General features: G+C 32.9%; 1 protein-coding gene across 1 annotated transcript in view; it reads left to right on the forward strand.

Annotated features, from left to right (window-relative positions):
* LOC112453052 (liprin-alpha-1) overlaps window positions 1-25,846 on the forward strand; it is a 129,122-nt gene that overhangs the window by 2,531 nt on the left and 100,745 nt on the right. The window contains exon 2 of the mRNA XM_025013595.1: window positions 646-1,002. Within this exon, the coding sequence (XP_024869363.1) occupies window positions 754-1,002 (249 nt within the window). The 5' untranslated portion in view covers window positions 646-753. The remainder of the gene's footprint in view (window positions 1-645; window positions 1,003-25,846) is intronic.

Below are 25,846 nucleotides of genomic sequence, written 5' to 3' on the forward strand. Positions count from 1 at the left end.
AGTAGAGAGAGAGAGAGAGAGAGAGAGAGAGAGAGAGAGAGAGAGAGAGAGAGAGAGAGAGAGAGATTATTGACTAAGGCCAACGAAGGAGGATAGGCAACAAACAGGAAGATGTAAATGCGTTTGCGAAATCAAAGTTGGCGAGTTTTGCTACAATTATATTATTTTTTACACACGATCGGAATTAGGTGGAATCTATTTTGAATAATTACGCGATGCGTCGATGTTGTTGTGAGATCGTGTGACGCGAAAAAAAATAGATATGTGAGGTACAATCGCGGGTGCGGGCGTCTAGAATGCGACAAATGGGTGAGAGGAGAGAAGAGGAAGAGATGGAAAGAAAGAGAGGAAACAGTTAAAAAGAGATATTAGAGAAGCGCACAAGAATTATTGCTTATTTTCGCTTTCTCGTTTGTGATTTTGTACATTGTGCGTGCGCGCGTGCGTGTGTGTGCGTGTATGCGTGCGTGCGTTGTATGCGAGTATAGGTGTGTGTAGATGTACGTAAGTGTAGGTTGCATGTGAGTACGTGCGCTCGCGTGTGCATACTACGTGAACACATCATTTTGTGCTTGTATCACGCGCTACGAATGCGCGTGGCGGTTAGCGGCGCGTGCGTGTAATTCACCGGTAATTCTTTCGCAGATCCATTGCTTCCGGGGTGTGAATAATAAAGAAATAATATAATAATCTCGACGTGCGCGGAGAACGACCGCGCCGTGACGACGACAGCAGCAACGTACAACGTGCAAAATGTGGAATATGATGTGTGACGTGATGCCGACAATCGCGGAGGACAGCATGAGCCAGCGGAGCTCGCAATTCTCTGGCGAGGATGGGAATATCGAACAACTGATGGTTCAAATGCTGGACGAGCGTGACAAGATGATGGAATCGATGCGCGAGCACCAAGAGCGGCTGCAGGAGATGGAGGCGCGATTGGCGGAGGTCGAGAAGGAACGAGACGCCTTGAATCGCCAGCTTAACGCAAATATTCCCCAGGTAAATCAATTCTAATGTTTGTCTGCAATCGAGTGCGCGCAATGATTTGACGTGTTTCGAACGACAACAACGGCGTTATCGCGAACCTATCTTGAGCAAAGAGCGAACGTTTATAAGAAATGTAAAGTTATAAAAAAAAGAAAGAAAGAAGGAAATGTCAGGTGTATACGCTTGTAGAAAAATAAAAGTGTTATTTTAATACAATATATATGTATATTGTATTATACCCCACTGCAAAATTTAGAAGATTTCGTCTTGGTGATTTCAAGCAAAAACTTTAAAATATTAAATTTAATCTAATTATCTAGAAATCATATTAACAGATCGATTCGTCTTATGAACTGCGATGAAATTTTGTACGAACGACCTTCGTAATGATGTGCGACGACACGAGATTAAACTTGCGAGATCTTTTCACGGAGATTCTTTTAACTACGCTACCAATTGCGAATCTTTGCAATCTTTGTTGAAACGTTTACGTAACAAACGTACACTGTAGAAGTTGATTTAATGCGAACTATACTCAAACACATGTTATTTTCGTAGTTGTCCTACTTTCCGTGAGATATGCACGTTATTAACGTCGTAATTAGCTCCTTGTTTAGTGTATTTTACTTTACCGCTTAAATATTCGCTCGTTTCTTGCAAAGAATTCCATAAAGCAAATGTACTAGCCAGTGTTTCGATCTCTCAATTGGTTTAATACAAGAAGAAAGATCTTACTCATTTCTTTACGTTCGCGTTAAAGAGACATATGGGAAATTTTAAATATTTTAGTAAATATTTTTATCAATTTACAGTAGATTTTACTTAACAAAACATACCTATCATGGCATTATTTATAATGTTTCAAGTTTGTAAATAGATCGATAAATGATGAAATTTTTTTTAAAACCTTATTTTTACTTAATTTTATTATGTCTGTTAAGTTAGCACCCTCCTCCACAAAAAACCGGAATAACACATATGCAGAAATTAAGTCTCTAATCAGCTCTTTATGTGCTAATTATGTGCTCTATTCACGATTTTTGTGCTCGAGCGGTTTCGCAGGAAATCACAATTGAAAGTGGAGATGCTGGCTTCGTAAACTAGCACCCCCACTCATTAAAATTACATATAAAATAAATAACTCAGTATGCTAGAATTATGTGCTTTCAAATGCCTTAAACAAAATTAATCTATCTGTAATAGTTTAAAAGATATACGCCAAAAAAGATCTATACACTACTGATGTAAGAGTAAAGTGCCAGTTAAAATACAGAAAGCGAAATAATTCTTGTCTTAAAATGTTTCTCCAGTAATGTGCTCTCGAAATATGCACAATAAAATTTTCGTGCTCATTCCCTTTGGCCGACCCAAACGTGAGTACCCCATACGTGCAAGAGTAAAGTGTAAAAATAGTTAAAATATAGATAGCGAATTGGTTTTAGTCTTAAAATGTTCCTCAATTTATGTGCTTTCAAAATATGCACAATAAGATTTTCGTGTTTATCCCCTTCGGCCGACCCAAACGTGAACACCCTATATGTGCAAGAGTAAAGTATCAGTTAAAATACAGACAGCGAATTGGTTTTAGTCTTAAAATGTTCCCTAATTTATATGCTTTCGAAATATGCACAATGAGATTTTCTTGCTCATCCCCTTCGGCTGGTACTCTTGCAAGTATGATGGTGCTCACGTTCGGGGAGATTTGTTGGTCAAAAGAGATGAGTTTAAAGTTTCAGCTTTTTTTCGAAGAGTACAGGAGTATTTTTATGTTTATAAAAAGAGTTTCGGTGATTAATTAATACGAAAAATCCTTTCTAAAAAAGGCATGTTAAGTCGATACTCGAATATCTCGGTTTTTTGTTGCCGCTTTTCCGCGATGCCAATTGGTTCTCTCGCTGCGCTTACTTCATTTGCAGCTGTCATCGTATATTTTGACAGTTGTGTGTATCAAGAAGTTAATAGTGTAATAGTAATTGCATAATGTTAAAACTAAATAGCGCGCGCGAAGCGCGCGTTTGTGGTGTCTATAATAGTGTAATTAAAAAATGGGGTGCTAACTTCACACTTAACTTCAAGACCGAATAGTTCTTAACGGCTTAAAAGCTTCATTTTGCGAATATCTAGAGTTCTTAATACATAAAAACATTTTTTGATTAAGTTAAAAAAAATTTAAAATTTTTGAAAATTTAATTTTGAGATACGATAGTTTTGAGACATTTTTATTGTCACATTATTTATTTTGGAGAGTTTCTTCTTGCACACTTAGAAGCAATGTGCAAGTTTCTACTTGCACACTTTTTCAGTGAACATATCTTCATAATTTTTGGCATTTACAACTACTTTTTTTTTAATGGTCATTGTCTAAAGTAATATATTTCAGAGTTGAAAAATAAATATTACTAGACTATTTTTTACTGTATATATTTTTTCGAAACTATGTCAATTGAACCATCTGTACCCCCGGCATGAGTCACAGTGGATCAGAGCATGGGTCACAATAAATCATTACAGGATTCAGTTAATCATGGGATTTTAAATAAATAAAGATAAATATATCTAATTTAAAAAACTAGTTAATCCTAAATTGGTTAATTTTTCGTTATATTTTGCCGTTAAAATCACTGCAAACTTGAGACAACTTGGCAACCAAGGAATTTTTGAAATATACAAAAGATATTTTACAAATAACGTGATAAAAATTACCGAGCAGATTGGTAATTTTTGAAAAATTATTGAAATTTTCTAGATATAGTTTAGTAAAATTCATCAAACTCATCAAATTCATCATATTTTATATTTTAATGTAATAGATATTAATATTTTTTATTATGGTAGATATTAATCAGAATAGCTAGCATAAAATTTTTTGTAGTACATGTTGTCCCACAACTACCATGATTTTCAAGGTAAATTCTAAGAGAAACATCTCTCTTGTATATGTTTTAATCCTAAACTATAGTTAATCCTATGTCTTTCTGACTCTGTTTCGCGGCATCTTTGTCCTAGTAAAAGAAAGCATTAAATTTTAATCCAAAATCTATAAAAAAGTGTGCGGGTCACATTGGTTCACAGTGGATTGTGATTCACTGAGCCCCACCGACCGTTGATCCAATGTGCTCCATTAGTACCTTATAGAACTTATAAATAAAAATACAAAAAATGTATGAAACATTTAGTGAATTCACGTACACACAGTTGTAAACAAATCTGTAAAGACACTAAAAATGCTAAACTACATTAGAATTCACACAAAAATAATACAAAAGTACAAAACAAATACAATATCGGAAAAAAATTTCCTATTTACTTTACTACAGGACCTCTGTCACACGTATACACCCATCGGTGGCGTATCGGTCACTAGTCTAACGTGTAGTGACACAAATCATAATCTATGTGCTTACAGAGCGAGTTTCTAAAACTTAATAGTTGCGTAGTTATAACTTATAACCAATGATCTACTCTGCCCCTTGAGCCACTGGCACTGTGCCTCAATAAGCTCCCCCACCCGAGATTTTGAGATAATATTTTACTATGAACTATCACGTATAGGGGTCAGGTTTGTTGATTTTCATAATATAACAATATTTAAAATAAAAATTTTGCAAATTAGAAATTTGCACTTGGCTTCCTCATAGAGGAAGTGATGTCTTAAGATGCTAATACGGCCCTCTGATTACCTGATGACGCCTTAAGACTATACTTAAGACGATCTTGGATATAAGACACCCGACTATGAATACCAGCCTTAAAGAATTATATATGAAATAGAAATAGAAAAGACTGAAGAATATAATAAAATTAAAAATAGACCGTTATCTTAAAATTTGCGGAAGTTAGAGCTATTACAGACATTTTTTTTTAAATTAGGGAGCATTGATCGCGTATAAAGCTGGATTTAATCAACCAAATCTTAAAGAATTATATATGAAATAGGGGTAGAAAAGACTGAAGTTAAAGCATAAACGAACATTTCTACAAAAATTCAAAATTTTATTAAAAAAGAACCGCTTTACCGATCATTGCCAAATTCAATCCCAACCTTCCTTACATGATACTCTATCAATTAAAAAAAAGTGCACTTCGATATCTAAAAAATTACGGAAGTTAGAGCATTAACGGTCAACAAAGCAAAAATTCAAAATTTTTTTAAAAAAGAACCCTAGCAATTTTTATTAATTCTGTTATATTCTTCAGTTTCTTCTACCTCTATTTCATATATAATTCGTTAAGATTTGATTGATTAGTTCTGGAGTTATAGAAATTTCGGTAAATTTGGCACATACACACACACATACACACATACACACACACATACATACATACAGACATTTTTTAAAATTGCAATTTTTCGACGTTTTAGAACATTCTGAACACATTTAGAAAAACAAAAAAAAATTTTTTTTTAAACGAAAACAAAGCTTCCTCTATCTCTATGAGGAAGCAAAATACTGTAGTAATATTTTTGGTATATCTTGGTCGTTTTTTAGATCACTTAATTAGCTTCTAATTCTGTTTGTTTTTTTAAATTTATATATTGGATATATATTTTTACATATAGGGGAGAACCAACTTGTTAAATCAGCTTTTCCTCTATTATACATATATCTCATTTTCTTCTAAATGCTTTGAATACTTACATTCAATTAGCATCTAATTAGCACCTAATTTTGTAATATGTTAGAATTTATTTAGCGCTAGTGAAGGGGATAACTTAATAGACGTTATTTCTTTGCTCGTCTAGCGATTTGAATACAAATTTAAGTTAATTTATACCTTTAATACCTTTAATATATATGAATGAGGACAATTGAATTAAATTTAACATTTATAGTGGGGCCTAAATGGATTTGCATTGTCCATAGGGGATAATGTTTCATGATTCTTATTAATCTTATTATTTCCACGAATACTCAGTATGAATGTACTTTGAACGAGAAAATCAATATCGAAAAAATCATTATATAATTGCACTAATTACATAATTGAAACTGGATGTAAATATCTTTGCTAAAAACTTATATTACGTCAATAGATGTATACTTGCGATATAGATGCGAATAATTAGTGTGACAACACTGATTAATTTCCTGTAAGAATAATAAATATATAATATTTAAATATAAAGGTATAGTTTAAGTACAAAATAATAATACTAGATCAGAGTGATCCTTTCACAAACATATTGCATGTTCTTTCCTGATCAAACAACGAGGGATTTGAAAAACTCAAGTAATTAGCATGTTTCTACTTAGCGTAGTGGTGCTGAAGACTTTAGACGCTGATAACTGGAGAATAAGAGAGACAAAAAAATTGGAAGAAGACCGCTACGTCCTTGCTCATAATTCTATATGAAATTCTCATTGTTCTTATATGTATATTGTGTTAATATATGTTATCAGCAGGAACATATATGGGATGAATAATTAACGGTGTTACAAACTGTTATGTCTGAAAGTACGCATCACACAAAAAAAATTTGCATATCAGATAAAAGTTGAAGGGTTTCAAATGGCACATAACATAGTAATATTTGTTTGATCTTGAGTGCAACTGTCAAGGTCGTGTAAAAGTCACTTGCAATTTTTTAAATGAAAACTCTTATTTTTTAATAAATTTGGCCAGTTAGGTCGAGCAAAATTCATTTTTGTTCTTATTTTTTATTGTACCATCTTTTTCTACTAATTAATTTGAAGAACTTTTGTTTGAAATATTTTTTATTTGTCTAATATTTTTTAAGGAAAACTTGATAACTTTTTCAATATTTAGCTTATAATATCTCGATAATTGTTTATCGGAGGAAAAAGTGGTACAGGACTTTTTGACTTGATTTGGTCTCAAAAATATGACGAAGTCTCATTTTAACTTGTTGACCTTGAAATCTCTTTGGAGCTGTCATGTAGACACAAGTGTTTACAAAAGTTGCGATTTTATTACAACAGCATATTTTTGAGACCATGTTAAGGGGATGCTGGAATCGCGGGCGAACTCGATCAGCGTCGATAAAGAAGTGCTCACCGATTCTTACACATAGGGGAGACCGGGGCTAAACCGTCCGTTTTCTTTCGGTGCCGATTTTTAACAACAAAATAAATAATTGTAGTTAAATGTGGTATACCACTGTAAAGAATGAACCTTTAGCTACAAAATTTATATAGGAAATTTTTGTTTACGTTGCTTTGTTTAACCGGTATAGAGCAAAAATGAAAACGATGGAAAAATTGAAATCTCAAAAATGCCGGGGTATAACCGTCTGCACTGCATTTTCAATACATATACGTACATCTAATCCTGAAAAATGATAAGATACATTTTAATAATTGTTTTTTAAGAGAAAAATATAATTTATTTAAAATTTTTATGCGAAACATTATTAAAAAATAGTTACGAGGGTTCCTCTTTCCGCAGAAGTCACTCGCCCGACTTGTTTCACTCCTCGACGTCCGATGACTCTATTCGGTGTCTGAACGGTTGTAATTCTCGTCTCATCCATATTCCATATACAGTGAGCCTGGAAATGCCTTAAAAATGCACCCGGACGGATTAGCCTTAAACACAAGTTTCAGGTTTGATCGCCCACGAAATATTAGACATCAACGATAATGAAAAAACTACACTGGATTCGTGTTCAGCATGCATTACTCTTTATAATCACGTTGGAGAGCAAATATTATTGCAGATGTTACAAAATTTCCACGCGCAGAAAATGTAACTTTCACTTTCCGAAAATACGTTTGCCCTCGTAAAAATCATAATACGGCAGGTAACCTGCCGAAACTCCGTAGGCCACATGGGTACCATAAGCAGTGTTTACAATGTTAATAGCGAGTTCGCACAATATACAGGTTCCGAGATATTTGATTAGACGTATTTACCCGGTAGACGTTTTAGCCCCGGTCTCCCCTATATACAGAGCGCAGGCAAACTCGACCAGCGTCGATAAAGAAGTGCTCACCGATTCTTACACATACATACAGAGCGCCTGCTCTAGGGCTACCCGTTATACGTGTGTGTGAAGCTAGCGTCTCATTTTGCGGAAACTCACAAATTATTGAGAGTTCTGACTTCCTTTTCAATAGTTCTAGAGTTCCTGCTAGTTTAAACAAATAGTTCGGGCTTTTAAAGCCAAAAAACGCGTCAGTACAAACTGAGACGCTAGGTTCACGCAGCGTCTCACTTTGTCCTACACAAGTTCCACTACTGTATCTCATCAGATTTTGCGAGATCTATAGTTCTGTAACAGTTCTATAAAGAGTTCTATAAACTAAACGAAAAATATTTTATATAAGCCAGAACTCCGAGATTTCGCTTAGCGTTTAATCGTTTTCCGTCATGATTACTTTTCGGTTAATATTAATTTTTTAAAATATAACACATATTCTAACGCTCGGAACTCTTTAAGAAATGCTTCAATATGCTCAGAACTACTCGAAAAATATTTTACATAAATCGGAACTCCGAGATTTCAACTGGCGTCTCAACTCGGTATACTCGTTACATTGTAATTTTTTTTAGTACCTTATAATTAATTTTTTTGCTTTTATATGGCAGAACTCTTTATAGAACTGTTACAGAACTATAGATCTCGCAAAATCTGATGAGATACAGTAGTGGAACTTGTGTAGGACAAAGTGAGACGCTGCGTGAACCTAGCGTCTCAGTTTGTACTGACGCGTTTTTTGGCTTTAAAAGCCAGTACTATTTGTTTAAACTAGCAGAAACTCTAGAACTATTGAAAAGGAAGTCAGAACTCTCAATAATTTGTGAGTTTCCGCAAAATGAGACGCTAGCTTCACACACACCCGTTATACTGATCCGTATGTTTTTGGCTGAATTCGGGGAGACGCGTAACATGTGCATATGAAATTTTCTAACATACTTTTCTCTTATACTAAAGCTCGCAGCTCATTTCTGCAAGCACAGGATTCTTCTTTATTGTATTTCCGTGACGGCTGCAAGGTTTTTGTATACGTACACAGTCTAAAACTTTTATGTGCAGCAAATGTTGTCATGAGTCGACCGCAGAATCGAAAATAAAACTGTAATTTTCTATTTTTTTTTTCGTTTTTCATACGTAATTGGTGCCTGCTGTCTTCGTTATCGTCCATACTTTAATTCTGGACAAAAAATTTTTAATTCGGTGAAATCAATCAAAAGATTTGTGTGTCTGAAAATATCGCGGTAAAACAGACCTGTCTTCAGCATCCCCATAAGTCAAAAAGTTCTGTACCTCTTTTTCCTCCGACAAATAATTATCGTGAACTAAATAGAAATATTGTAAGCTAAATATCTATTAAAAAAAGTTACCATGTTCTCCTTGAATATCTTAAAAAATATTTGGCAAATAAAAAAGTGTTTCAGACAAAAGTTGTTGAAATTAATTAGTAGAAAAAGATGATACAATAAAATATAGAGGTTTTTATTTAAAAAAATAAAAATGACTTTCACATAATCTTGACGTCTACACCCAAGGTCAAACAAATATTAAAGGAGAGTGAGCATGAAAGAGCTAATATATTTTTTAAAATATGAAAAAAAATATTTAATTTAGTGTTAATAAAATAAAACCGCTTTCTAACTTAAGTATACTTATTTATCTATAATATGAATAAAAAAAGTCGTTAACAGATTTTAATCACCTTTTTTTTTTAAATAGAGAATTTGGCTCTTTTAACACAACATGCCTTTAAAAAAGCCATCAGCTGTTTTTATGAAATTATAAGCTAATAATACAAATAAAATCAAAATATGTTATCCTTTAACAAAAATTATCTTTTTAGAAAACTAACAAATATTTGAAAAATAGAAAAAAAAATTTTTAATTAAAAATACTTAATACAAATATTGTACAAAAACAAAGCAAAATTGTTTCCTATAGTTTTTATTTATTTATTTATTAAATAGATATTTATTAATTAAAAAAATATTTGGTAGATCGTTTATAGTTTATGTAATAAACCTTACTTTAATCATAAATATGTTCTTTTGAACTATACTATAATCAGCACAACAAACTTTTTAAGGGGTAAAAGTCCTAGTAATATAATTAATTTTGATTGCAATAAAATTTCTTCAACACGTCACTTATTGTAGTATAATATGATAACATACACAAAAATAGCCCTGTTGCTTTACTTTAATCGCAAATTTCTCAAAATTGTGATGTAATAGAACAATTTGCTAAATGGGATTGTGCGTCAACGCCTAAAAATTACAAGTATTCTCATTTTTAAGCTCGAAAAAAAATCACTTTTTGTTGAACTGTGTAATCAAATGTTTACTATAAGATGACAATCAAAGATGTTCTAAGGATCAAAGATATTGCAGAATTATCAGAAATATCATTTTGGCTATATGTTTCTTTGAATTTTGTTGCTAAAGTATTTATAATTTTTGGCAATTTATAGTTTGGAATAAAACTTTTATATCAAATTAAACTTTACAATTTTTCAAGAAGATAAATATAAAAATTGTATCTCTTTAAGAGTCTTTTAAGTCAATTTGTTTAACTTTACAAATGTAAACTAATGTGTTAATTGTTAATACAACCATTCTGACTATTCAATAATATATATTTAAAACAAAAGAAATCTATAAGAACAAAATGAAAATCTGCAGTTATGCATGGCATACGCGCGTTTGCATACTCCCATAAAGTAAAAAAAAAAAAATTGGTCAGAATATGGTTGTAATAATAAGAATGGATTTCAAGGGATTTAATTAAACCTTTTTAGAAAAAAATGTATTAAAAGGACAAAAAAAACTATTTAATAGTTTTCATGTTTCTAATGTACGAAGAAATATATGATATAATAAATTGTTGTATATTAGGAATAGTTTTAAGAGAAACCCTGGGAGGGGGGAAGCCAAAAACGGAAAAGTGTGCAAATTAGAAACTTGCACATTGCTTCTTCATTATTACAGATCACTATACCATTGCTCCTATTTTATTTCTCTCATAAAGCTCCTCTTATGAGGAAGCTTGTATTTTATTTGATGCATAATTATTATTAGTATTTATTAGTTTGGCCTCCTTATAGAAGAAGCTTTATGAGCAAAATAAAATAAGAGCAATGGTAACCATCTGTAATGATGAGGAAGCAATATGCAAGTTTCTAATCTATACACTTATTTAAATTTTAAATTTAACCTTTTTATGAATTGATGGAGGGTCGGCTTAGTAACACAAGTGAGGTTTTACAATCCATGCAATGTCAAATCGATGTTGACTTTGGGAGTTCAGGCTACATGGTTCATACATATATGTATATGGACTTTGCATGCATATGGACTTTTGATCGTGTATAAAACTGGGTCTAATCTACCAAATCTTAAAGAATTATATATGAAATAAGGGTAGAAAAAAGACTGAAGAATATAATAGAATTATAAATAGCCCGATATCTCAAAATTGGCGAAAGTTATAGCTATATACCACAGACATTTCTAAAACAATTATGGACCTTTGATCACGTATAGAGCTGGTTTAAATCAACCAAATGTTAAAGAATTATATATGAAATAGAGATAGAAAAGACTGAAGAATATAATAGAATTATAAATAACCCGATATCTCAAAATTGGCGGAAGTTAGAGCAACCACGGTCATTGTCATTTTTTTATATAACATGATTCTATCTACATATAAAAGTATTAAGGTAGAGTTATAAAAAAATCAATAGTTTATGAGATATTTTATATTTTATTCTGGCACATTTTGACATACTTAAAGTATAATAAAATATATTGTAAACTATTTATTTTTTGGTAACTGTACCTTAATACTTTTATGTACACAGAATAATAAGATGAATCAATCGGTGTAAAGAAAACACAGTGTTGCTTTGCAAAAAAGTAATGTAATTTCCAATATGCAACTACATGCCTTTTTTAAGAAAAGGTTTTACCATTATTTGTTCTCCTTGATATTTTACAACTTTTCTCTAAAACGTTTTTCCATATTTTCCATATTTTTCGAGATAGTTGTCTGGATCATTTGAAATGGGACACTGTATATATGGCGAATGCCCCCACTTTATTATTATTGCCGAAAAGTTGATTTTTTTACCTTTTCACGCTGGTGCTGTTCACAATCACATTTATCGTCTTTTTTGCGATTCTTTTTGCGCGTTTCACCATTTTTATCGCGCGCACCACTTTTTCTAGACAAATGTCAACGAAAATTCTTTCTCTGGCATCATTTTGAAGCTGATATGAACGTTCCTGCCAAATTTCATCGAGCTGCGATGAGTTTCTCATTTGGGTCTACTTTTTATATACTTCTTTTATAAACAATAGAGATAAGATAAATATACTTGATAAATAATCTGGAAAATAATTCTGATGTACACTTGAATACAGTATTAACAAAACTTGACTAATTAAACATGACCTTAAAAAATTAATAAATTTTTTTGCAATATAAATTATTATTTTAATAAAATGCTTATAATATAAGCATCAAAATTACATCAATTTAGAAGGATCAAAATCCATGGTGGAAAGTCTTGACGATTAATTTGACCAAAACTAATGGTCGTATTGTCATGACGATTATAATCATTGCCAGTAAGGTCGATTAAAGTCTTTACTGCTAATTAAGTTAATTATTGACTGGCGAAGTAAATATTACTTATTCAGAGTTTTAATCAATTTTTGTTAAGATTTATTTTTATGTGTACCTTTTCATGTAATTTTTGTTTAAATACTATTTAGTTGAATTTAGATCGAATAATAAACGATACAGTTGCAAAGGAGGAAAAGGATTCTGCAAACATGCAGCTTCTGTTTGTATACTTACATATAAATATAGAAAATATATTATCAAAAACAGACTCACCAATGATTTGGAATAGACTGTTCAATAACCGTTCAATGAACAATTAAAGAAATATGCAGAAGGTCGGCGGATTGTAGAACTTTTCGAATAGAAGGGAAGAATTATTGAAAATTTATCAAACAATAAAAATTGTAAAATACATGATATAAAATTAGAAGAGCATTTACATTTGAATTGTTCAATGACTGAATTATTTAGGGCTGGAAAGAAATGTTTAACAGAACGAGAAATACGTGAAAACATCTGGAGAAGAAATATTACAACTTACAACATTTAGAAGTATTCTTGAGAAATTATTTGAATTACTATCATGGAAGGATTTACAAACATATCATCTATACGAAATTGCTTCATGTTATTCAAAAATTAAATTAAAGATCATGGAATGGTCTTCTAAATATGATGCTCTTTGTTCACTTATTACTGCAGTTAATGGATAAATCGAAGTGGACAGAAATATTCATCAATTCAGTTGGACAATCACAAACCACTATTTGGCATATTGAGAGATACGGTAGACATGCAGTAATAGAGTACATCGTAAGACGAGACAGAATAACTTTGAAGATTTGGCTAAACAATTTCAAAATAATAAGTATCGATGTGCTTTAACCGATAACATGAGCTATGGTCTACAAATAAAAGCCATTTTGCTAGGTCTTGTTTTAAAAGTCAAACTAAATTAAAAGTTTACGAAGTAGGTTTAGTAATTTCAGCAACTATATTTTGCTTGTAATCCAGACGATATTATAATTAAAGGTAAGAATATTTAATTATTAGGAATTAAGTGCCCTAGTAGCTGCAAGGAGATTAAAATTGTAGATTATACAACTCAAAGAAATTCGAATCCCTTATTTAAAATTTAATAGCGACGGAAAAATTGTAACTAAAAATAAAAAGATAAATATTTTACCCACGTCCAAGTGTCTATGGCTAGTATTCATGGTCGGATTTTATATTTAAGATTGTCTTAAGTCTGGTCAAAGGCAGTCTCAAGACTCCATCCAGCCAATAAAGCTGACTGTATTAGCATCTTAAGATGGTCATGAAATAAGAACGGACTATGAATACCGGCCTATGTATGTCATTTTTGGGTTTATTCAAATCGATTACATTCATGTAGTAATCAATAGGGATAAAGAATTTTTGAAAGAAGTAGGGGAGACCGGGGCGAAGTCGTCACCGGAACAGAGTCGTCATTGCAATTATCTCGAAATCTGTATATTGTGCGAACTCACTATTAATACTGTAGATGCGGCTTATGGTGCCCACGTGACTAACGGAGTTTAGCGAGGTTATGTGCCATGTTGTGATTCTTATCGAGGTAAACGTGTTTTTGAAGATCAAAAGTAAAATTTTTTGTGCGTCAAAAATTTGTAATATCTTAAATATTATTGTGTCTCCGAATCTCAAAGTAAGTGATTCTAAAGAGCAATACATGTTGAACACGAATCCAGTAAAGTTTTTTTATTTTTATTGATTTCTAATATTTTATGAGCGACCAAACTTGAAACTTGTGTCCGGGGCGACCGGCAAAGTCGTCACCAAGTCATATCATGGAGGCTTCCGGCGAAAATCAAAGTCAAAGAAGCAGCAGTGGTCGGATTCCGGCGAGGACTTGAATAATATGTGTTGCGTGTGCTCAGAGATGACAGAATAGAGCTGACGAGAAATGTGCGAACGTAGAGCACATAAGTGTGTGCGCTTTTCTTGTAATTATTTTCCGCTATCGTGTTTTTAATTAATACTTCCATTTTTCTATTAAAAAAAAAAAAACTAATAAAATGTATCTTATCATTTTTCATGATCGGAATTATGAATTTTCATTCAAAATTTAGTCCGAGAATGAAGTGACGACTCCGCCCGGGCAATTTTGACATTTTAATTTTTGCATCTTTGTCGTTTTCACTATACCAGTCGAACAAAGCGACGTCCGTATAAATTTTGTAACCAAAGGTCACTCTTTACAACGGTATACCACATTTTATTAAAATTATTTGTTTTGTTGTTAAAAATCGGCACCGAAAAAATAGTGATGATTTCGCCCCGGTCTCCCCTACTTTTTGGAATAAATCACGACATATTATTTTTTTTAAAATATCAGGTATTCGCTACAACGAATAAACATGCGAAAAAGTATTTTTTGCATTTGCAAAACCATTTGAGAATTTTCCAAAAACACTTCTCCATTTTCTTGCAATCTTTTTCTTACAATAAGTTCAGTTTAAATTCAAATTTTTTTCTGATATTATTATAAACATCTTATTCAGACTTTGTATTTCCAATTTCTACATCACAAGCTTAAAAATGTTAAGACTACATTTCGGAAAGTGGCCGTTGAGCGGCGCTGTCCAAGCTACTTGCATAGCGTATTGTCATCCATGAACGCGTTAAAAGAACAATGTGTACATGCTTATTACGTACCTACACGTATGTGCATCGCACATTCATTCAAATATGCGCTTTAATGCAGTTGTGAGACCGCTGAAAGACGTACAGGAAAATGTATGCGTGCTTGAGTTCACATACATACATACAAATATGCACGTATGTGAGAGTATGCAGCTTACAGCTTGAGGAATAAACTCGCTTTCGTGTGCGTGTGACTGAAATCTGAACTCGCTTAACGAAAAAGTGACTTTTTTTGCTGTTAAAATTTCGAAATCTTGAGATTGATTGCACCGATCGTAATCAAACTAGTCACAATTTACGCACGCATAAATAAAAGTAATTGCGTAAATAAACATTATATAAGCTAAATGGTACATTTTTTATTATGCCTTTAATTTCTGAGATATCTTAATTGAAAGCTTGATTGACGTGAAAAACTTCAAATAAATTTACAAGGGAACGTTTGGAACTGTCTCTGGGAACCGATTTTAATGGACTTTAGATTTGTAGAGTAGAAAAATAACAAACACGTTTTTTTATCGGCTTCGAAGCATGTTTAGGGATTGAAACAACCCCTCAAAAGAAATTCTATGTATTTGATTACGAGTGAATATCTCTAAAACCATGAGGTATATGAAAAAATGTTTTAGACAAAAAAGGTTACTGTATTAAGTAATCTTTGTAATTGTGTATTTGGATTTTTTTTAAATGTTATATTTTTTTAACATACCTCCACCCGTCAATGTTATTTTTGCAAAAATATGACATTAAAAAAATCTAAATAGACGATTACAGAGATCATTTAAACCGTAACCTTTTTTTAATACATTTTTTGCCCATCAAAATAGGTAAAGTAGTTTCAAACGTTCCCTTGTTAGTAATACTACGTCGTGACGGCATGAATATAGCCGTGTAATATAGTGAACATAGAGTTCACATTTTTTATGTACGGTACCACCGTACCGCTTGATCTTAGATCCACGAACACACACACACACACACACACACCGCAACAGTGGAGTACGAAAAATAATAAGTTAGCCAAGTAAGTTACCGATGTGATTTTTTAAATCGTAACTTATTTCATTTTTGCATTTTTCATCTTTCTAGATTTTTCATAACAGTCAAGAACTTTTTTTTGCGAAAAAGTTGCACGAGCACCACTCTCGGACACGATCAATAATCACGTACATTTTCTGGATATTCTTCCTGATTGTTCTCGGAAAAAAATGCCTCTCCCTAACTACGTTCCGAGAATTAAATATCTTCAGATACTTCAAGAATTTAATATCGGTTTTGGATTTCTCAAGTTGCATTGTTTTTTTGTAGCTGCAAAGCAACGTTCCGCATTTAATTGTTTATAAACAAGCTATTTCTTTAAATTTAAATTTAACACTGAGAAACTCATTTGGTTGGAATAACCAAATTTTAGTTGACACAACATAAGTTATTTGTTTCTATATGAGCAAACAAATACTTTTGTTGAAAGAACAAAATAATTTTATTGCAAGAATATGTATGTGGAACCAAATATTTTGTTCAAAGAACAAAAGATCCAATTCGACTACAACCAAATACGTACGGCACTGAGAGAAAACGAAATAGTTGTGGCAACTATAATTTGACAACTCTGAAATTTAAGTACTTGCAACTAGTTTTACAAAGTAATAAGAACTAAAGTAGTACTGAATGCTATAAAAATATAGTCACAGAAACAAACATTTGTCAACTGTTGGTTGATAGTGAAATAGCGCCTCAACTATAATTACACAGTTATACAGACTCTATACAAATAGATATGACAATAACATTTTTTCAGTTTAAACAAATATTTTTTTGAAGTGAAGCAACTTTGAACTTCCAGAAGCCAAACTTCTTCACATGTGCGATCGAGGTACGGCTCGATAATGTGGACGCACCTTTATACTGTCGTATTTTGTTTGCCTCGAGGATTCGAGGATATGTTGTGTCCGAGGTTGTGTCAGTTGTGTGTAATGAGCCGTACGCAATAAATTGATATGAGTGGGGTTCAGCTTCTATTTTTTATTGTTTTTAACGTATTCTTCTCCTGTGCATCTCTTGAGAACGTATTCAGACTTGTCTCGAAAGAAAAATTTAGATAAACTGATAGCACGCCGTGAATTAGCTACTGTGAAATTGTGGCAAAAGTGTTGTGTACTGCAGATATGTTTTAACCTAAAAAAGAATTATATCATAAATATTTATAATTGAAAATTGAATAATGTATATGTCCTTATATGATACTTACAATATTATATTTCTCATGAGTAACAAATAAAAATATTGTAAGTATCATAATATAAGGACATATATATTATTCAATTTTCAATTATAAATCTGTATGATAATTCTTTTTTAAGTTAAAATTCTAATTTTTTGTGTAGTGCTTTCTTACTTAATGTTTACTTTTAAGTCTTTTAGTTTAACGAATAAAAAATTATTGTTTAGACAACTCTAAAAATTATGTTCCCTTTACTACAAAAATTATGTTTCCTTTATATTTCAAAAACTAGTTGATATTACTACAATAATATTACCTATTCATGTTACTACAACATACTTTTTGCATACACAATATATTTTTCGTTAATGCGACTATTTTTTTTGTAGTTTATCCAACGATTTACTACAAATTATCATATTTTTTTTAGTTTATATAACTTATTTATTGTTGTTATTACAACTTTATGATACATAGTTGAGACACTATTTGTCCACTTTCTGGTTGCTGGTACGACTTTTTTCTCTGAGTGGGGGACTATTTGTTCGAACAAACAAAGTAAATTGTGTTGTACAAAGAAAAATAATTTGTTGAACTACGAATTAACTGCGAATCGCAACTACAACAATAATTTTTGTTTTGGACAACACGAATTTAAATAATATTTGTTAAGGGAACAAAATACTTTCAACAAAAGAAGTTGGTTTCTCTAAACAACCTAATCATTTGCAGAAATTAATTGATTTAATTTAACGGAATAAAACTCGCCAACAAAAAAATTTATAATCAGAATAATGAATTTTCTTCGCCAGTGTATAGAATAACAAATAAGCAACTTAATCGACAGACTGGCAATATATAACATATTTTCGATGTGACCATTGAAAAAACTATGAGCCAACTCGTTTTGTCGGATTCACACAGCACTTTTTCGGATCAATCGTCAAGACATTATTAATTTTGACCAACACTTTTGGTCAGATGATGTAATTTCTGAATTAAATAATTTTTATTTCATTGCGAAAAAAATATTACCCCAGCCAGGGTTCGAACCTGGAACCTCCCGTATACCGTGCGGGTGTCGTGCCAATTCGACCACTGGGGCTGTGGTAATATTTATCGCAATAACAACTATAGGATAGAGCACCGATTCTTCAGTCAACGGTGTATAACAAACAGAATAATGGGACTTGGTTAGAGGGAGCGTGTGTGAATGGTAGCGGTGAAAGTGCGTTGTGTGATTTTAGCTTTGTTTCTGGGTTTAAAGATTAGTATGGGGCAAGTAGGAATATTGGAAAGATAGGGTGTAAGCAGGGGATGCGATGAGAATGAAGGGAGATAGTAGGACGCAAGTAGAGAAAAGTTATATAAAAGTATTTAGAGACCGTGGTAGGATGAGGTTATGGTGACGAGTCGGTTGGGCGGTATAGGCGGGAAAGGTATGTAGGTAAAGTAGGGAAGGTTTCGATCGATTGTAAAGAAGATTGTATGGTAAATGATTAGCTAAGAAGCCTTCGGTCGTGAATTAAGTATAGGTTAAGTAGATAGTTAAAAAGATGACAGGTTGAACTCAGAACTCAGAACACATGTGAATCTTAGTTTGGGACAGGAAATATTGGACAAGAATAAGAAAAGGAAAAGAGGTAAAGGATAGAAAACAGAAGAGAGGACAAGAGACAGGTGAAAGAAGTGCTGTTATAGAAGAGGCTATACGAAACAAGGGAGAATTAAATGTGAAGAGGATTATCGAAGAAGGAAGAAAATCTCTCGAGTTCCGTGTCAATGGAGTTGGAAAGAAGAAAGGTGAAATAAAGCTAGAACACAAGGATGGGCGGGCCTAGAGGCGTTCCAGGAAATGGAAAGTAAAAGAAGATAAGCATAGCTGAGGAAAGGTTAAGCCTACGATAAAGAAGAGATGACATGAAAAGAAGAAAGGTATAGGAAAGCTATTGGCGTATTCCTGGAACAAGGACTGGCGAAACCTGTCTGCGTTGTAGGAAAGGAAAGGTAAAAGAAGGTGGACACGCAAGGCTTGTTTAAAGGACGCAGCAGTTTTCTGGAAATATTAGAATCTTTGAATGGCACGGAGACGAATCCAGGTATATTAATTATGCAACGGTAGATAGGAGGCATGGGAAGATAACTAGAGAACGAACGTGCGAGGAGGAAATATATGTTGCTTCGGTGAGAACGAGAGAAGAAGAGCTGGGAGGAAATTTACTAGGACTGAATAAGAAGCAGTGTAGAGGATTTTGGCAAATAATGAAGAGAAACGGAGCGATTCGAGAGCACGGAAGTGATGCTATTGGAAGAAGAAAAAAGAGGAGGCAAGGGCATATATAGGGAGGTGTGATGAGTTCGGAAGGACTGGGGATATAGGATAGCATTAGTTAGGTAGCAAGAGATTTGTTATTAGTCATAAGTTTATTATATGTATTGTAAGATGAGAGAGTTGCGTCAATATTTGAAGGTAAAGGTAAAGAATTATTAATATATTAAGATATGGTTGAAAAACAGGAAATAGTTGTAATATTAAGGTAAAGGTAGGGATAAAGAAAAAGTAGGATGTAAGGAAGGTTATTTTAGAAACAGCGAGATTTGCGTCTAAAGGAGATTTGGAAAAAATTTAAGGAAATATAGGGAATATTAGTTGTTGCGCGTTGCGGTTAAAAGGTATGTGTATGTGTATAGGTGTATAATGTCCGTTTCTTGGCTTGATACTGCCGAAGCGGACTAAGTCAAGTATTTCTGAGTTTAGGTTGTGAGTTTAACGTGTAAATAATAGGCTTAGGCGTGTTGGGGTTTAATTAAAAGATGGTTTTTCTAGAAGAAAATAAAAAGTACGGAATAAGGAATTAACAATGTCACGCGTTAGGTTAAAAAAAGTTGGTATGAGTGTGTTTAAGGTATATTGTAAACCAAGTCCATTTCATGGCTTTGTATAGCTGAAATTAAATAAATCTATAATAAACAGAATAATGAATTTTCTTCGCCAGTGTATAGAATAACAAATAAGCAACTTAATCGACAGACTGGCAATATATAACATCTCTTCGATGTGACATTGAAATGGTCTAGCTGGGGTAATATTTTTTCGCAATGAAATAAAAATTATTTAATTCAGAAATTACATCATCTGACTAAAAGCGTTGGTCAAAATTAATAATGTCTTGACGATTAATCCGAAAAAGTGCTGTGTGAATCCGACAAAGCGAGTTGGCTCATAGTTTTTTCAATGGTCACATCGAAGAGATGTTATATATTAAAAAAATTTATGTTTTATGAGTTCTATCAATTATTGATTTCTATCAACTAATTGGGTTTCTCAGTGTACGTATTCTTAAAATTATTTACATATTTTATAACGAATCTTGATTTTTCTGACCAATTTAAGGATAGTTTTCTTCAATATATTTTAAAATCGTCAGAAATTATAGTCATAAAATTAATTATTACTATATATAACCGATGTAGGGCGGCGGTGTGGTCTAGTGGTAGAGCGCCAGACTCGTAATCTGAGGAACCAGGTTTGAGTTCACTAGAGCCATGAATCATGGAAAAGTTTTTTTCCGAAAAAACCGTGCCCTTCCGTGCAAGATGCGGAGAAAACTGGGCTCCGTCTTTCGGAAGAGACGTTAAACCGTTGGTCCAAAGGAGGAAACAGTAAGGTAGTAGATGAATTGGAGATTAGGGTTGGGTACGTCCCTTCAAAACGCCCTTTAAGGCCCCTTGGGGTAGGTATATAAAGTAAAATTCTTTATAACCGATGTAAATCTGACTTCATAAAAATTTATGATATAGTTCGTTAGTATTTTATTTTTATCAATTTTTTACTATCTTGTTTGATTAATTTATACTTTAAAATTAAAATTAAATTAAAGTTAAGATTAAAAGTATAGAAAGTATGGGAAAAATATATAAAAAAAAAATTATTTAACTTGTTTGTATCCTCAAAGGGGGGGGGCTCGGAGTTGTAACATTTTTTATTTTTAGAAACTCTGTTAAGAGGGCAACTTGACCATTTTTCAAAATATCGCAAAACAGTCGATGACATCTGAAAAAGAAAATTGTTTCTATTTGTTTGTACTTTGAAAGATTCGGAGATGCCACACATTTCTGCAGTTTTCGCATGTTCTGCAGTTTTGATTTGTTTGAGATGAATGGATTATCGAGGTCACATCGAGGTCGTCTTGAAGTTTTTAAACGGAAATCTTTATTTTTTTTAAATTTTTATAGCTAATATATTGAATTGCTTCCAAATAATATAATTAAATTTTTTAATGTTAAGAACAGAAGTTCTTTTTTCTGAGTTACAAGCTATGGAGGAATCGCCAGCAGCCTTGTTTAGTATGTATCACGTAGATATTATGCGATCGGATTTATCTTCTCTCCTCTGTGACAGACACGTAAATTAACACATTAAATTGGCACAGAGTTTTTGTAAAGATTTTCTGTTAAATCTTGAATTTTTTGAAATAAGATATTTCGGTAATTATGCATATTAAGATCCCACTCGCCAATGACCTTGACCTTAAAAAAAGTGGCGGTCACGATCCGTACAAAAGTTACGAAGCATTAAAGTTTTCACTTTGTAAAATTAGTTGCATATCGCCACAAATATTCACACAGATGATCGACTAACTATCTTGTAAATTACTAATATATATGTGGAAATAGTACGAACAAAGGAAAGTCTTTTAAAGCAGTAAATGGAAATTTTAAAGAAGTGAAGAAAGTCAACGCATGTACTTTGAAGGCACACTGTGTCTAGTTTAATGATAGTGGAGCCCCCGCGGGGGGACGAAACTTACTACCTCCATGCATATACTTTCTACGCGAAACGAGTTGTCACATGGGTTCGTGGCGTGCTTTACGAGCTCGTTATTAAACAAGATAAGTTAGTCGATCATCTGTGTGAATATTTGTGGCGATATACATAATAAACGAGTTCGTAAAGCACGCCACGAACCCATGTGACCACAGGGGGCGGAACCTACTGCCTCCACGCATAGACTTTTCACGCGAAACGAGTTGTCACATGAGTTCGTGGCGTGCTTTACGAGCTTGTTTAAGTAAAGGTGGTATTAAACAAGATAAGTTAGTCGATCATCTGTGTGAATATTTGTGGCGATATATAACTAATTTTGCAAAGCGAAAACTTTAATGCTTCGTAACTTTTGAACGGATCGTGACCGCCACTTTTTTCAAGGTCAAGGTTACTCAGGACAACATTTGTCAAGGTCGAGGTCATTGGCGAGTGGGGTCTTAATATGCATAATTACCGATATTTCTATTTCTAATTTATTTAAAAGAAGTTAAAATACCTGTGTTATAGTTGTTAAGGGTGTTATAATATTATAATGTACTTTATTAAGATATATAGATTTGCAAGAAGTTTTTAATACTGTTTTATATGATATTAATGACAGTAATAATTGATTAATTATAATTGAAATTATAAATATTTGTAGAGCCATTGAAGAAAAAGACAAATTTGATTAATTTCTCGAAAAAGGATAGTTTTAAAATGAATCACTCTGTATATTTACATGTCTACAGATAATTGTACACGTTAATATGAATCCTGATGACATCTTTTCTCCCATCCTATGAATTGAAGTATATGATACAGTCATTTTTGACCTACCAGTTTGCATATTAAAAACAAGGCCATAAATGTCTTCGGGCGAAAATCAAAATCAAAGAAGCAAAAGTGGTCGGATTCCGGCGAGGACTTGGATAATATGTGCTGCGTGTGCTCAGAGATGACAGAGAACAGAGTTGACGAGAAACAGTGCATTTCGTGCGAGCGTGGGGCACATAAGTGCATGCGCTTTTCTTGTAATTATTTCCGCCATCGTGTTTTTAATTAATGTTTTCATTTTTCTATTAAAAAATAATTAGTAAAATGTATCCTATCATTTTTCATGATCAAAACTATGAATTTTTATTTAAAATCCAGTCCGAGAATGGAGTGATAACTCCGCCCCGGCAATCTTGACATTTCAATTTTTGCACCTTTATCGTTTTTACTCTATATACCAGTTGAACAAAGCATAAAAAATGTTCTTATATAGCCAAGGGTTTACAACGGTATACCACATTTTAAAATTATTTGTTTTGTTGTTAAAAATCGGCACCGAAAAAATAGTGACGACTTCGCCCCGGTCTTCCCTAAACCGAGCGATATTTTAAATTTTTTGACCGTCATATTAAATCCATCATTTAAAATTAACAAATTTTAATTTTAAAAATGACAATAGCGGCTTCAAAAATACTTACTTTTCATACAATTAAACTATATTTGGAATTTTTTGCTCATTACATTAAATTTGCTATTTTAAATTCTTGAATTTTTATTTTGAATTATAAAAATCAGTGGTTTCAAAAAATTTTTAAATATAAGTTTTTATGCAAATCAAACAATATTTTGTATTTTTGGTTTTCCGTATTAGATCCACCATTTTAAATTTCACAATTTTGATTTCAGATTTGAATTTAATGACCCCGAAAACAAAGATATAAGATCCTATTCTAATTACTCCGTTAAAAGTATCTTTTCTTGAATGTGCGAATTTTTCCGTCATGGGCAATCCTGGTCAGTTTTTTTTGCGGATATTTCCGTCATTGACAGTCAAGAGGTTAATAATCACAAATGACCGGTAGTAGATGTTACTAATATTATATTTCAATTGTTTTGCACACGTGTCATTTTTGCTCACAATGAAATTATTGCGTACATTAGAAAACTGTATGTAATAGTATAGCTCATACAAATTCTTTAAAACTTTAATAGATAAAGTCATAAAGGCAAATGAGAGCCGTTTCGCTCGATGGACGGGCGACAATAACAACAAAATTATAAAATTAATATATATAATATAACGCAAACGTTTCGGTCCTTGGTTTGGACCCTCCTCAGTACATACAGATGGTCATCAGGGTGAATGCAGTGGTCAAAAGGTATAAAGCAATGGTCACAATAATACAATGCAGTCAACTTCCGCTGTCCGAGATTTTTTGAGAGTATGCATCTCAAATCTCCAATCCGACTGTTACCTTAATTCCGTCAGAAGAAAATTAAATAAATATAAGTGGTCAAACATTAAAAATTAAATCGTAAAAGTTACCTGACAGTCGAATTGATCAGAGTTAAGATATCATCTCCTCGCGTATTATTACAACGTTAAAACGTCCTTCTTTAGACAAGCGCAAGAGTTACAATGACGAAATATCATGAGGCATCGGCATAACATTAAATAGAACTGTTGTGAGAAAAGAAATCAACAGTGTGGAAGTCCCTCGATAACAGGCGTGTAATTATTACTAAGTCCCGCCGTGTCCTCCTGTAAGTTAATGCCGTTGTTTTGGCGCTTAATATAAAACATCTCCGAAATGCTTCTCCTTAAGTGAGATCTCTCCCGATCCATAATTACGACATTGTCCCAATCAAACTCATGCCCCTCCAAACGGTGTTGTGACACAACTGAAAGGTCCCTCGGATTTCTGCTAAGCTGATTACGATGCTCCTTAATACGGGTTCCCAATTGTCTCTTAGTCTGGCCGACGTACGAAGCATCACAATCCTGACAGCAAATTTTATAAACAACTCCGCTCAAGAAGTTATTATGTAGCTTGTCTTTCAAAGGTTTGATAATCCAGCTCAGTTTGTTCAAGCCAACAATTGCAGTGCGCAAATTAAATTTTTTAATTGTATTACAAAAGCTATTAGTGATTTTATTGATGTAAGGAACAACAAAGAAACGATCTTTAACCATGCTGTCAGTAGCGTGAGCATCCATCACGCTTCCCCGCTGTTGCTCATTAATCAATTTGATAATTCTTTTTTTGACAATCTTAAACACGAGTTCAAACGGGTATCCATTAGCCAGCAAAATATCTATCAGCATTCTTATGTTTTTTTGCTGATACCTCGGATGGGACAGCAAGAACGCTCTATCTACCATACCAACGATCGTGCCGATTTTCTGACAATGAGGGTGGTGTGAGAAAAAATTTAAGTATCGTCCCGAAAACGTGGGTTTGTGATACCAGTTAAACTCAATAATACCGTTATTGATTATAACAGTGGTATCTAAAAAATTGATCCTATTAAGTCCTATTTCAACAGTAAATTGCAGTCTACGGTGGAAAGAATTAAACACTTCGAGGACAGTGTTGACTAAGGACCTCGGCATAGACATCAAACTCTCGGCATACTCTCAAAAAATCTCGGACAGCGGAAGTTGACTGCATTGTATTATTGTGACCATTGCTTTATACCTTTTGACCACTGCATTCACCCTGATGACCATCTGTATGTACTGAGGAGGGTCCAAACCAAGGACCGAAACGTTTGCGTTATATTATATATATTAATTTTA

This window comes from Temnothorax curvispinosus, unplaced genomic scaffold (genome assembly GCF_003070985.1).
Source record: "Temnothorax curvispinosus isolate PA1 unplaced genomic scaffold, ASM307098v1 QBEX01003965.1, whole genome shotgun sequence".
Lineage (NCBI taxonomy): Eukaryota > Metazoa > Arthropoda > Insecta > Hymenoptera > Formicidae > Temnothorax > Temnothorax curvispinosus.